At 36.5% G+C, this 14,953-nt stretch overlaps 1 protein-coding gene across 2 annotated transcripts in view; it reads left to right on the forward strand.

Moving 5' to 3' along the window:
- Window positions 1-14,953, forward strand: part of cntln (centlein, centrosomal protein) — a 142,873-nt gene that overhangs the window by 111,863 nt on the left and 16,057 nt on the right. For both annotated transcript variants that reach the window (XM_067441606.1, XM_067441607.1), the window contains exons 16-19: window positions 645-723; window positions 3,239-3,314; window positions 4,920-5,134; window positions 13,012-13,173. In XM_067441606.1, the coding sequence (XP_067297707.1) occupies window positions 645-723; window positions 3,239-3,314; window positions 4,920-5,134; window positions 13,012-13,173 (532 nt within the window). The remainder of the gene's footprint in view (window positions 1-644; window positions 724-3,238; window positions 3,315-4,919; window positions 5,135-13,011; window positions 13,174-14,953) is intronic.

Below are 14,953 nucleotides of genomic sequence, written 5' to 3' on the forward strand. Positions count from 1 at the left end.
TCTGCCCAATGCCATTTTCCCAACGTCATGAGCCCTGAAATTGACAGTTTGGCAGGTTAATTTAATTTGTGATTCCTTTGCATATTCATCCCTGACTGAGGAGGAGTCCCAGGCAAACCCTGGCCAATCAGCTTAGGTTTCCTGTGACGTTCCTATTCCGCTGTGGTTCCAGTGTCTCCCTTCTCTCCTCCTCTTCCTATACTTGCTCTAATTTAATGGGATAAATTTTGAATGACTCTGTTCGGCTCTCTACCAGATGTCTACAAGCTGTTTAACATCCTCTAAATCAAGCAGCGTTTTCAGTAATTATTTCATGAAAGTTTTATGTCGCCTACAACATCAGAGTTTATGACATGATGGATGGTATGATGATTTCCAATGATACCGGTTCACAGATTTATTTCACCCAAATGCACCACTACCTCAACGAAACAGCATGCTGGAAGCTTTCCAAATCAGTCTCAAAGAGGCTCTTGAATGAGACACCGCAGCATTTAGTGTATCCCGACAGTGCCTGAGCAGTTACGCACCACACATGGCCGTTTAAGTTTCAGGATTGTCTGGTTTTCTGCTAATTAACCGTTCTCATATGAATAGTACGTCACATAGTAGTCCCCAATATCTATTTATCTTTATCTCCACAGTGACAGTGAACAGTTCTCTGACAGCCTGCAAAGTCAAAATTCTGCTCCGACTCGACGAGCTTCTTGGAAAACTAGTAAGGTTTGTTAAAAAAAATTTAAATTACATTTTCTTATCTGTTTTATGGTTGTTGGGGGGGTGGGGGGTTGTTGCTAAAATAAAGTAATTGTCATTTGTATACAAATCAGTAATCAATAGATTCATGGGTAACAAAGACATCTTAAAGGTGAAGTACATTATGTAATTTCTGTGCTCGCAAATGAATGAAACAATTGCAGAAGATTTGTTACAGTTTTTACATTTTCTGTAACACTTTATTTCTAATGCTGCCTTCACGTGCTGTCGGAATTATCATAAATGCGAGTTAAAAACTGGACATGAATGCCCTCTCATATAGTCATATTTACCACTGGGAAGTCCGGGGGTTAATTTTAATACTCAAGTTCCTGAGACAGGCAGGCCACAAATTTCAAGCATGGCGGAGGAAAGAATAATTGCTGCGTTGGCTGATATAATTAAATATGTTTTTTCCACAACCTTTACATTGCCTTGTCTTGTCATTAAAGTCATGCATATTTGCTTATGATTAATCATTTGAAGCATATTATTTGGTATTATCCACAAAGAAATAGCCTGTATTTGACCAAATTTCCAGAATCGGTAGCGAGCTTAAAATAATTTGGCTTTAAAGGCCCACTGAAGTGCTTTGGAACGCGCCGCATTATTAAATGTGTTGACGTAATTTCTCCTGAAATGGCTCCAGCTGTTAGCAGCTCCTCCCCTTTTTTGAAACAGCCAATAGCGTTTTGTTAATATACTGTTTGATTAGAGCCTTTTTGTTCGGTAAAGCCAGTTTCCTCTAACTGTTTATCATCATAATGTCCTCCATATCACTTTGAAAGGCAGTTTTCAAATGGGTCCGATATGTTTTGTTGTTGTGCCGACTTGCGAATATGATCTGCGTTGCGCTCAAATGTCTGTAGTCTAAATTTAGACCAGAGCCATTGGTATGCGCTGCTGTGCGTAAAACTAACATGAAAAAAGACTTAATTTGCCTCAACTGAAAGCATATTTACATTGAATCGTTTCCTATCGCATATATAGTGTGCTATGTGCCTTTCACCATGTAGAAATTAGTAAATGTGTGACCAACTGACGATTTCAGCCTCAGTTTCAGCAGTGTAGTGGGCGGGCTTTAGATTCTAGAGAGCATTTGATTGGACAGAAGATTTGATGAGAAGGTAAAGTCTGCGATGATCTCATCAAAATCTGTAATTGGTTTTAACGGAAGTGAGGGACTGTAAGTTTTGAATGCTTATACATATCTCCTAAATGCTAATTTTGTCATTGTTTTGGAACACACCACACTTAATCATAACTTTAAGGCTAACATAGTCATAATAAAAGCTAAAAAGAAAAAACGTTTTCACAAACAATAGGGAAGAATACACCTGGTGTCTTCTATGGTTCCTGTTCTTTTCGACAACAAAGCACTTGAATGCGACAAGCTTGTACTCGTGACTTAAAAAAAGGGGAAGTAGGAAATTTCCGATAGCTTGTGAAAGCAGCATTACTATAGTAATAACAGTAAATTATGTATAATTACAAGCAACTAAATCAAACTCTAATCATAATCCTATTGTAAGTACATGTTAATTAATATTACTAATTTCTTATTTATCTAAATACAGTATAACAAGTACAGTAACCAGAGTTTTCTGAAAACTACCAATGTCTTCCATCGCTATTTTTTGTCTAAACAGATTTTTGATCTAGTAAGATCTTATTCCCTGTCTCATTCTTATAGAATTAGAATGCTTATTTTAGCTTTATAGTTAACATTATAGTTAGCATCCTTGGTATGAGCTCTTTAGCAGAAAGATGTAACATGATGTCTACTCAAAAGTTGGGCCTACTCAAAGTTGATGTAATTGGTTGAGGCAGTGTTGCTGAGGTAAAGTTTTAACACTTTGAACAGAATCAGTCTACAAATGGCTTGTTTAGAGTTAAAACAAATTACACTCTTCACCTGGAAATTGCCTCTTTTCATTTGCAATGTACAAAAAAAACATTTTCTGCTTGAATTTAAGCAGCTGTGTCGATCAGAAGATGTGTATCAGAGGTGTCTGATCCTGTAAAGTGCGATCTCTTCTCGTCAGTCTCTCAGGGCTCCGCTGGCTCTCCCCCATCCCCTCAGGGAACATGGAAGCTCCATATCTTCTCCTCTTTTCGCTTCCTCTCAGCTCTACAGCTGTCAGCCCTCTCTTAGATCCTGCCTGAATGGCTCTGTGTACTCGTCAACTGTGCTGGCTCACATCGGCGTGACAGTGCAGCAGAGCACTGCGCCGCCCGTGTCACACTAAAGAGCTTCTGAATAAATCCATGATCAAACCCACGGAGGGAGAGAGAGAGACTGATCAAAACCTTTTTAAATAGTGTTCGATACAAACGAGGGGAAAAGCCAAAGCCTCTTTGATGTGACTACAAACGCTTCCTCTGTGTCACTCTGCCGTGAGCCGCCACGTTACGTTATGTTAAACTGTTGCCCCAGCTTTTTGTGTCATGTGTTGTGTTTCCACCTCTTGTCTGCCTGCAGGGCTGCAGGTACATGCTGATCTGCCCCATAGACGGGCCTGGAGAGGAATCTCAAACTAGAAACATCCAGTTCCAAGGTAACCTGGTTGATGCAACTGTGCTCAGGCGCTTACGTGATGAGTGATTGTTCGCTCTTGATGGCTTGTACAGCCCTTATCATATAAATTCTTAAAAAACTGAATAGAAAACTTAATGTACTATAAATATAGAGAAAATTCTCATTGTTTTTATTCATAAAGCAAAGTATGAAATTTGTAATGGCAAAGATAATGCTTACCGTCTGTCCCACTTCTATCTATTTGTTTAATCCAGCCTTGAACTCAAAATTTTACATTGGATTGCTTTGCTTTTTGTTTTCTATATGAAAATAGACAAGACATTATTGTATCATCAAAAAAAAAAAGACACTCGCTCATTCACAATGCTGGTACATTTTAGTTGCAAAATCGAACGAAGATCCAGTAAAATAGTTTCCCCATGCTTCTGCTGGTGTTGTACAAAAAGCTGGTGCTATGGTGATATCACAGTATCTAACGCTCAAAATTCCAGTTTTGTGCAAAATACTATTTTCACTGCAGAATTATGTTCCCCTTCATCAATGGCATATCCCATCTATAGCCCATTATCATAATAACTTGCTCAAAAGAGTTTTTAGAAGGCCAAGCTAATAACTTGTTAACCTAAACTACCATTTACTTTGTTGGAGTAAGTGTTTATTCACCAATCATGCATTAAACTCAATATTATTTACATTTTTACAATAACAAAAATCTATTTAAAAAATGCTGTTCTTGTGATCGCTGTTCATCAAAGAATCCTGAAAATATGAATCCCTGTTTCCACAAAAATATTAGGCAGTACACCCGCTTTGAAATGTTACTTGAACACCAAATCAGCATATTAAAATGATTTCTGAAATTCAGCCATTCAATTGCCATCATGGGAATAATTGACATTTTAAAATATATAAATGAGAAGCACTAATTTTAAATTATATTATTTCACAATTTTGCTGTTTTTACTGTAGTTTTCTTTAAATAAATTCAGCCTTGGCAAGCATAATAGACTTCTTTCAAAACACATTCAAAATCTAAGTAGTGTAAAGCTATATGAAAACGTTTGGATTAAAGTAAAATGTTTGATTTAAAGATTCTTTTAAGGAATACAAACATGCCCCCAATGTTTATTTTATTTTATTTTTATTTTATTTATTTTTGTTAGTATCTGGGGCATGTGAAAACCACTCCCCACATAATAAAAGTTCATACTATAATTTCAAGATTTTATTATTGTATTGTTTATATTGTTATTAAAGACTTGAGATTCAAATTTTGCTGAAGCAAAATCTTCCTTCAGTTTTTGGTGAAAATGAAGACTTAAGGGGTTTAACCAGAACAAAATGCTTAATGAAAATAATTTATAAATTATAAAAATTATAGAAGTAACAATATTATTTTGTATAATAATTTTCCAATATTCACTACTTAATGGTATAGCCTATAGCAGTCAACAATAAAAAAGCAGTGACTTAGCAGTCAACAATAAAAAAGCAGTGACTGAATTTGTTGATTTAATGGTGTTGTAATACTTCAACTGGTTTTGTAATGTGAGACATAATGATATTTAACCCTAGTGACAAATTAACAGAGACCGAATGTAGCATTGTGTGCTCTCCACCTCAGGTGTCTCCCTGCAGAAGACCAAGAAGAGAATATCAAAGTCCCATGCTGTTTCACGACAGCGTCTTCTGTCCCTCCAGCAGCAAGTCGCAGCTCTACAGGCAGACAAACAAGCAGCACAGCAGCTCGCAGCAGAGCAGAACAACAGACAAGAGCAAGCACAACTGCAGTTAGACTCCCTTCTCCAGCAACTCAAAACCAGCAAACAGCTTTCAAAGGTACTGCGTGACCAACACTTATTTCACTCCTGGGGCTCCACAGGATTCACAAAACATTCTTAAGTCTAATATTGTTTAACTACCGTTTTATTTTAGGAAATACAAAATATTTTTTTTAATATTACTTTCTTTTCTTTGTTACTTTTTGAAGGTATTAAAAATCATTGTAAATTTAACTTTAAGTTAGAATTTAGGTCAGGGGAACCCCTAAGCTTCAAGATACAAGACAAGTTTTTCATTCAAGTAGTTGGATATTTAAAATATTAACCATTACAGCACAATAATACATATACATGTAATCTAGTATACTTTTCGGTTATTTGTGTTTCAGATTGAAATCTGAATAGAGAGCTAGAAATGCCTCTCATAGAGGTATTTGCTTATTTTAAAAAATGTAATAGGTGATTTTAAGGTTGATTGACATTGAATTTATTTTGTTATTAGAAAAAAAAATATTTATTAGGTTAAAGTGGACCTATTATCCCTTTTCACAGGATGTAATATAAGTCTCAGGTGTCTCCAGAATGTGTCAGATTTTTTTTTAGCTCAAAATACCCCATAGATCATTTATTATAGCATGTCGAATTTGCCTCTGTTTGAGTGTGAGCAAAAACATGCAGTTTTTGTGTGTCCCTTTAAATGCAAATGAGCTGCTACTCCTGGTGAGTACACTCCCGAACACTAATGGAGAGACTTTTCAGAGCCTAAAATAAGGTACAACTTTCAGAATGCAACTGGACATTTCTGGATGGTTGAATAAATGTATGTAGTTGTTGTGGAGTTATGTCGATTCGACTCATCGACTAGCATGTACCGTCTTATTATTAATCTTTTGTGCAGTTCCAGCATTGAACTGACCCTCGTTTGTGAAGCTGTCCCGCGTAAAATGATTTGCACAAATATATAACACTTTACCAACTTTCTTTGGCACATTGCCTTCATAAATTAAGTATATCTCCAGCTGCTACAGTTAGGAAACAGAAATAGCGGACTGCTGCGTCTCACTCAGGGCAGTATCTATGCTGATAGGGTAGATCAACACCAATCATGGGCGGGGCATCCCCCTACTCTTATGCAAGGAATCTGGAACCGCTCCTTTGGAGAGACTATTTGTGATTTTGGGGGATTAAAAAAAAAGGAGTTGATGGAATTTTTTTAACACTAGACTGGTTGTTTACACACACCGTGGGTACACATCTGTGTCCAAACACCGTAAAAAAGTGAATTTTGCATAATATTTAAATTGCACTTAGGTACTATTTATTCAACTATTGTAAATGATCATTCATTGTAAATGTGTGTATCATTGCTATTTATTATCTAATTTCCTCCCCATGAGACTGATAAATTGTCTGGACATACATGTGGTGATGTGCGGACAGACAGACTTCATGAGGCTCATACACATGTCATTTTTTTCCCACATGCACAGTGTTGTATGTTGGCTCCAGTTAGACTGTGAGGCTGGAAATGCCAAGCCCATTTGAGATTTGATTAAGACTCTTGAGTGGAACAGGAGGTCAAGATGAACGCCTCAGTGTCCAGACCATCTCTCTTTCCAAAACACTCCCTGCTGCAGTGACACGTTGTGTGTGTGCGTGCGTGTGTGTGTGTGTGTGTGTGTGTGCGTGCTTGCGTGTGTGTGTGTGTGTGTGTGTGTGTGTGTGTGTGTGTGTGTGTGTGTGTGTGTGTGTGTGTGTGTGTGTGTGTGTGTTTGTGTGTTTGCACATGCGCATATATGATTGTTTGTTTGTTTGACTCAGAATCATGCATTATTAATGGAGTGGTGAAAGGGCAGCAGGTTGAGTGCCCTTACATGCTGCCCCCTGCTGCCCTGTAGTGTGATCACCCTCTTTAATTGGCTAGAGGTGGAGTGTCCAGATTTGATCCTCTTGTCTTATTAGGTGATTAAAATCACAGTAGTGTGTGGAACATGACTGTGTGTTGTAGTTTGTGTTAATTTGAGAGTTTTGTATTTTTTTCCATTATTGGCTTGTGTAAGAATGGTTGTATGTAAGAACTTTACAGGGATTCAACAGAAAGACAGAATGAATTCCATAGAGTGAAGAAAACACCTTGAGAGGAACCAGACACATCCTCCTCGTTAAACAGTCTGTTAAAGCAGTTCACCAGACATTTGTTTCAGTATTGACTGGGATGTAGAGAAAAATAATAATTAATCGCATAGGTTTCTGTATTTAAACACAAACAATTGCACCTAACATTGTACCATACATATAACGTGTAGTCATAAATATATTGTTCACATTAAATAATGTGGAAACAATATAAACAGTATTTTAAATATTTGATATTTAAATGTTTGGTTATTAGCATCTTTTTACTATAAATGAAGGCCATTATCACAGATACTAATACAAATTATTGTATTGTCTTTTAATTTATCGGGATAAAAAGATTAACTATAACCTTTTAAATACTGCAGTATGATTGAAAGCCAGACCTAAATTAATCAGACCCAAAATATCCTTAAATATATATATATTTTTAATCATAATTTATTAACATAATGTTAATTACAGAACGTTACAATTATAACAGCTTCTTACATACTGCAACCCTATAGGAAGTTGGGTAAAGACTAAGAATAATAAAATAAAAAAAGATCCTGCATTAATTTTATTATTTATTTTTAATGTTTTGAGAGAAATAAAAGTTATTTATTTTTGTCCTATAACATTTGGCTTGTTGGCTTGTCATTTTGGTAATGGGGTGTCCAGTGGGTGGTGTCCAGTGAATCTGAAAGAAAGTACCTATATTATATAGAGAGTAAGACATATAAATGGAGGGGGAGACACATTAATACGTATTAGGCAGCGAGGCAAATGCTGATATGATACGAGTTGATATAAGGCTCCATCAGTGCTAACTATGGCAGCCAGGGAAAAAGACAGCAGCCCACCATCACGCTATCCGCTGGAATAGTGGGGGTTTTAACACTTGGGTGTCAAATCCAGCTCTGCACCTTTGAATGCAAATATACTTGTGTATATTCATGAGTTCACCTAGCCGTATGCTGGGTCTTTTATTCTAGATTGAATTATTAGAATAGCGTCTGATCCCACAGCACAGGGGGTTTCAGAGCAAAACACTTCTCCACAGCAGATGTTCTAAGTCCTATGATGGAGGGAGATGCAGGTGGGGGGGATAAGAGAGAAAATGTTGTCCTCTAAAAAACTTTTACAGCTAAATAATTGAAAAAGTACTTCTGACAAATTACAAAAGAATCATGCACTTGATTTTACATGCACTATTATTGAACACTTTAGATTGCAGTATGAAGTCATCCTTGTTAAGAAGATACCGCTGCAAATTGGGTGTTTCTTCGTTTACATTGGTAACCAAAATATATTTTAACATAAATAATGTAGTACATTGACTCATTTAAATATGAAGAAACTTTATATTGAGTGTTGAAGTAGTGCTTTTAAAAGTGAAGAAATGGAAAGCACCTGACGTTTTGGTTCATAAATACAGAATTTTATTAGCTGGGTGGCATTCTAAAGCCCCTTTCACACTGCGATTCCGGCAAATACACGATAATGCGACCGGGCATTTGTTCCCGGGCCGCTAGATTTGGTCCATATGTGCGCTTTCACACACAACGCTTAACGGTCCCGGGTCGAGTTGACACGTGACATCCGGATGTGACGTATAATGGCGAGCGATCTCAGCTTCAGCGAGGATAGTAAGGAGCTCTGTGGTCTCGACTTGTGTCCAGTTTGCCGCACATTTCTGCTTGTTTAATTTTAGTTTCTTTTGGTATACGAACACTCTCTGCGTTTAAAACACCGACTAGCTCTTCTGGCACTGCAGGGTTGTATTATTGAAAAACAAGCTCTAGGAGTCGCACGATAACTACGTTCACGTTGCGGCATTAGTTTCGGCTTTTGTTCACACAGCGCACGTCCCGGGTCGAATCCCACAATATTACTAGGTCCCAGACCCGGGTTCAATTCAGTAATCAATTGCGGGACGTGGTTGCTTTCACACAGAAGGCGACCCGGCAATGTTCCGGGAATATTGCGGGTCCGACGTGCAGTGTGAAAGGGGCTTAAGAGTGCTGATCTTTAGTTCAACAGCTCTGTGACTCTTCAGTGTTTATATCATTTCAATATTCCAGATAGGTAGTCTATGTATTAGGGGTGCATTAAGTCACTGAATCCTTGACTCAACCAGTTTGTTAAATACTCTTATTCAGAAAAGGAAAAACTACAAATGCAACAGTTGAATATGCATTAAAGTATTGCAAAAACAACAAAAAAACAATAAACTTGCTCCAACACAGCTTTGCATCCCCCACTATACCATTTGTGCACAAAATCATATACGCATTCTTATTCTGTAAACTCTTCTTCAAAGATTTGATAAAAACAGATAAAAGAATTTCCATGAGAGGAGAAAAAAAGACTAGAGAATAGGAGGAATGGGATAAAATATTATATTCTGTAATATATAATTTTGGCCTCTCAGGGTCAGGTATAGTGTCAAAAAAGAGGAGGAAAGAAAAAAAGACCAAAAAAAAAATCTTCAAACAACAGATATTTCATTTGGATCCATTTTCTGTGTGTATGTCAGTGTGGCTGCCAGATAGTGAAAATGTTTGGCTACAGCCTTTTGTGGAGTACCGAATGTAAGATAATAAATTAGACCACTGACCCGGTTGTTTCTGCTTTAACTTTTTCTTGGAAAAAAATTTATTGATATAATAATATTGGCGAAAATTAACGAAATAACATCAGACTTTGCATAAAATGTATATTACTTAAAATTAAAAAAAATTATTGATCTGTTGTATAAAAGTGAAATCGCATCTGCTGTCATGCTTTTGTTCTGAATATTGAAATGACTGTCATTGCAGCACAATTGCCAGTATGATATTTAACGATTCTTTTAACTGGAAGCAAATATAGTGCAATTTATGTTTCTGAAAAATGTTGACCTTTGTTTAATTCTAAGTAATTGCATCAGTTTTGAACTTGTTTTTAAATTATTATTATCAGCCAAGTTCCACACAACAACAAAAAAAACTTTATTTTTACTAAAAGCATTATTTTTATTCATTCATGTTCTGGTGCTTTTTTTGTTTAGTGTTTTTTTTTTTTTTTTTTTTTCATCCATCTGTGTGAGTGAGAGTCTGTGTTTCTTCTGTATTAGTGTTCGTGTCGGGTGTCACACTTCTCTCAGCTCACATTGATCCCTGTGCCCTTTGTGGTCTGGTATTGATCCTTTATTTTGCTCATTTTAATGTCTCTCTCTCTCTCTCTCTCTCTCTCTCTCTCTCTCTCTCTCTCTCTCTCTCTCTCTCTCTCTCTCTCTCTCTCTCTCTCTCTCTCTCTCTCTCTCTCTCTCTCTCTCTCTCTCTCTCTCTCTCTCTCTCTCTCTCTCTCTCTCTCTCTCTGCCTCTCTCTCTCGGCAGAGAAAGACAAAGCTTTTGTGATAAAGGGCCAAGTTCAATTAATTCAATTAAACCTAGAAGCAGAATAGTCATACTGTACCACAGCTGAAGTGTCACAGAGCTCCTGTAGTGATCACACGGATGTCATATGCAGTATCAGTAGAGAATGGATCTCTTATTACAGAGTCTGTGATGTATATTGGATGAGTTGAATGGCTTCTCCCTTCGCTACATGTGTTAGAACTGGGGTTGATTGGTGTCTTAGCGGCACCTGATATAATGCAACTGCTGCAGTGTGTGTGTGTGTGTGTGTGTGTGTGTGTGTGTGTGTGTGTGTGTGTGTGTGTGTTCCTTGTTCTCTCTAAGTGGAACACATGCTCAACGGTGAAGTGACACTTTCATCAGTCAATCACAGCGCATATCCCTGTAGAGCTTCCAGCTGCTGTCTCTTTGTTTCTTTCTTTCTTAAATAAAGGATCAACATATACATATAATATATATTCATTTTTTTCCATTTTATTCAACAAGTGCTCCCACCACAAGCGGGTGCTGTGACACAATAAATGTAGGTGACAAAGTACTCTATTTGTCCTCAATCTATGCTCCTGTTGTTACGGATGACAGAGGAAATACACTTAATGTACTTTGACAGGTAAGACACATTCACCTATCTACCCCCACTCAGGTCAGCCTTCTCATGAAGATGGCTGTCACTCCTTTGAGCCGTTCAGATTAATCATAGCGGTGGGATTAGAGGGCAATGTTGCAGAACCCCTTCTATCACCACGGAAGAGGGACTTGACAGCCTGTTTGACAGGCCGGGCCTGTAATCTGCGTAATTTGCAGGTGTAGTCCATGTTTCTTTTTTAGGAAGGGTCGGGATTACCTCAGGATTAGACTTCTCGTCTGACATTGAGGCTTTCAGGAGCTGTTAGCGTTAAGCCAAACTAACCTCCCCACATCTCGTCCGAGTTTGGTGAGAGAGACGAGTGTGACTGGATTCTAACAAGCTTGACAGTTTAATTTACTGCTCCAGGTGACTGACTGGTCATGGCAATTCGTAAATCAGTGATCTGTAGACATTACAAATCAGCTCAAGCTAATTTATTCTTGAAAAAATAAAATAAAATAAAAAATGTATTATAAAATAATATTTATAAAAAAGGGGAAAATACACTAATACATTTTACTAAGTGCATGTTTAGGACTGTTATAGTTAATGTATTAACTTTGTGTAACACTATTATTTTAAAACATTTAGCACATTGTATATTATTACTAGTATGGATGTTTTTTATTTAATTTTTATTATTATTTGTATTATTATACAACTTATACAAAATTATACTCATTTTATATTTGTATTATTTTATTTGTTGACAGCTTTATAGTGTAAACATTAACAAATTATAATGAAAATATTTATTTTGACTTTAGTACAGTGATAATATAAATTATTTATAATTAGTAAATTTTGTAAGATCAAATGGTTTCGTCTTTATAATATCACACTTAATGTTGTTGTTTTTTACAATTTTTTTATGTATACCTTTATATTATTCGAAAAGGCTGTCATCAATTGGGCCCTCGGCATCATAAAATGTTAAAGTCTGTGCTTTTATAGGCTTATAGGGGACCAGTGGATGTGTGTGGATGTAGACAGAAAGCCACATGATCCTCCAGCGCAGAGTCATTTATAAACCCTCAGATTATTGGAAGCACCATCGATGCATCTTAGTGTGATGCTGGCAGTCTTTCATTAGCACAAGCCTAAAAAAAAGAGACAGAGAAAATGCTCTATTAAAAGGTCAGAACCCAGATATCAGCAGTTGCATGAATGACATTTTGTGTGTGTGTGTGTGTGTGTGTGTGTGTGTGTGTGTGTGTGTGTGTGTGTGTGTGTGTGTGTGTGTGTGTGTGTGTGTGTGGAATTGCCCCATATTTTATGATAGGTGCAGTAACAAATCATTATGTTTGGACAGAGAGTGAAGTATCGCAACTGAGTGTTAAAAATTCTGTGGTTTTATTCCCCAAACAGGGCTTTGTGTTGTGTTGTTTAGTTCTATGCAGTAACTGTGTGTGTGTGTGTGTTAGTGAGTGAGAGTGCAATTAGCCCTGGTGCTCAGCTTTCAGCTCTACGCAGTGTTGATAAACTCCCAGAGTGCACTGGGACGAGCCGACAATGGCTCTATTAAGGCTGACAATCAACAGAAAAACGGAGGAATGATCTGCCTCCTTATTAGCATACAGCTTTAATCGGATTTAGGGCTTTAATCACAAACTGCTATGTAGTCCTGAGCCTAAAAAATGCTACTTAATCATAAAACTAACCAGAAACTGTTTAATCAGTCTTTGCCTTTTTGTGATGCTGCGCACTTAATTGATATTTATCTGCTCCTTTGTTACGCTGCTCCTACATGTGGATTTGTTTATTTGTTGTTGGTGTGTTGTTGAGCAGAAGCAGGCATGCGAGCTGGCTGGTCTGGAGCAACAAAAGGCATCTCTGCAAATGGAGTTAGAGCAATGGAGACGTATACGGCAGCAAACGCCAGTGAACCCCCCTGCCATTGACCCGGAGCGCCTGCAGGCCCAAGTCAAACAGCTCACTCAACGATTGAAGGTCTCTTACAATTACTTTTAGTTCAATAGGTTCAGTTTATACATTGAACTGATAGATTAAAACAGTAACCTGTGTGGTTACCTTTTATAAATAATATTTGCATTTATTCATTTAGCAGTCACTTTTAGTGATTATACCTCGGGTGTAAATTAGTATATAACATTCTTAAAATAATGTTAAATAATTATATTTTTTGCTTATGTACCTATGTAGTGGTTTCTAGTTGTAGACGAGAAGTAAAACTAAAAAGATGAGAAAAGAATATATTTTACAAAATAAATCAAATCAAATATATTATTAAAATTAAAGTTTTATTCCACCACTTTCCACTCTAGCCTTGTGAAGTGCGTGCTAAAGCAACATCTAATTGCATTTGTACAATTATTCAATTATAAGTTATCTTGGGTCTGTTATATAATATGATTTAACTGTTGAGTTAAATAGAAGAAGAAACAGGAAAGACTTGGCCTTACTCTTTAAAGAAATGGTGACCACAATATGCCTAGATACATGCATATTCATAAACGGACATTTGCATGATGCTGTTGATTGGATGGGCAGAAGTTTTCATTCATGAACCAACGTTCTAACATTAAAGTTTGAGTTTATCCATTTGAAGAATGTTGTTAACTGCACACAGTGTTTTCCTTATTTTATTTTTTTTCTCCTGTAAACAAGTTAGTGTGTTAAATAGCTGGTGACACTTTTGGGTGTGTAATATCAGCAAACTGATTTATGGGCTCTGGCACTGCTCTTTATATTTCTGTGTTGGGCTCAATGATAGTGTCATGTTTAAGAGACAGGAGAGTGTGTGTGGGTGTGTGTGATATGCAGTCAGGATGTGTGCTACATAAACGAGTCCTCCGTTCCTTTCAACTAAAGACAAGGTGCACATACAAATATCCATCATTCACATGATCACAGGCATCCCACCAACTCAACCTGTCGTCAGAGTTTTCAGACGCTCTGTGCGTGTGCCTCTTACCTTGACACACATTCACAGAGATTGAGCAAATGTGCCACTAAATAGATCAAAACCCAGCATAATAAGTAATGCTATAAATGATACATATACAGTGGGACAGTAAATAATATAAGATTCAGTGACAAATAAGCACTGAATACAATTCTCTAAGTTCTTAGAATTATAGATATTGTATTTTTGTGGGGTTCAAACATTTAAAAGTATTAAAGAGAAAATAACATTTAAACCGTTTTTTTTTCTCAACCAATTTTATACACAGCGAAAATAGCCTGCATTTGACTGAAATTACAGAATCGGCAAGTAGTATAACCACTAAGTAAATAAATATTTTCCTTACATTAAATATATGACTGCATGATCATTTAAAAATAAAAATGAAACAAATATTTAAGGTAAATTATTTTTTTTTGTTTTGCAAATGTTCATTTTCTTGTAATTAATTAATTCATATATTTATTTTGTATAGCGCCTTTAAAAGCAGGTTTCTCAAAGCACTTTACAGACAGCATAAAAATAAAAAATAAAAACATAACAGCAAATGAATAAACACGATTTAAGTACAAGCAAATAAGCACATAAAATCAAGTTCATGTAAAAGCAATCCTAAAATAAAATGTTTTAAGAAGAGATTTAAAAGTTATTTAGTTGTAGTTATTCCATTTGACCAACCATACCGTTTAATACAAATATGACGATTTTATGTAATCTATTGTAAAAAAAAAAAAATGGTCAGGATCTTCCGGGGCTTCGCTCTGTGATTTGTTATTGAAACATGAATTATTATTGCCTTCATGG

Source organism: Pseudorasbora parva, chromosome 4, assembly GCF_024679245.1.
Source record: "Pseudorasbora parva isolate DD20220531a chromosome 4, ASM2467924v1, whole genome shotgun sequence".
Classification (NCBI taxonomy): Eukaryota; Metazoa; Chordata; class Actinopteri; order Cypriniformes; family Gobionidae; genus Pseudorasbora; species Pseudorasbora parva.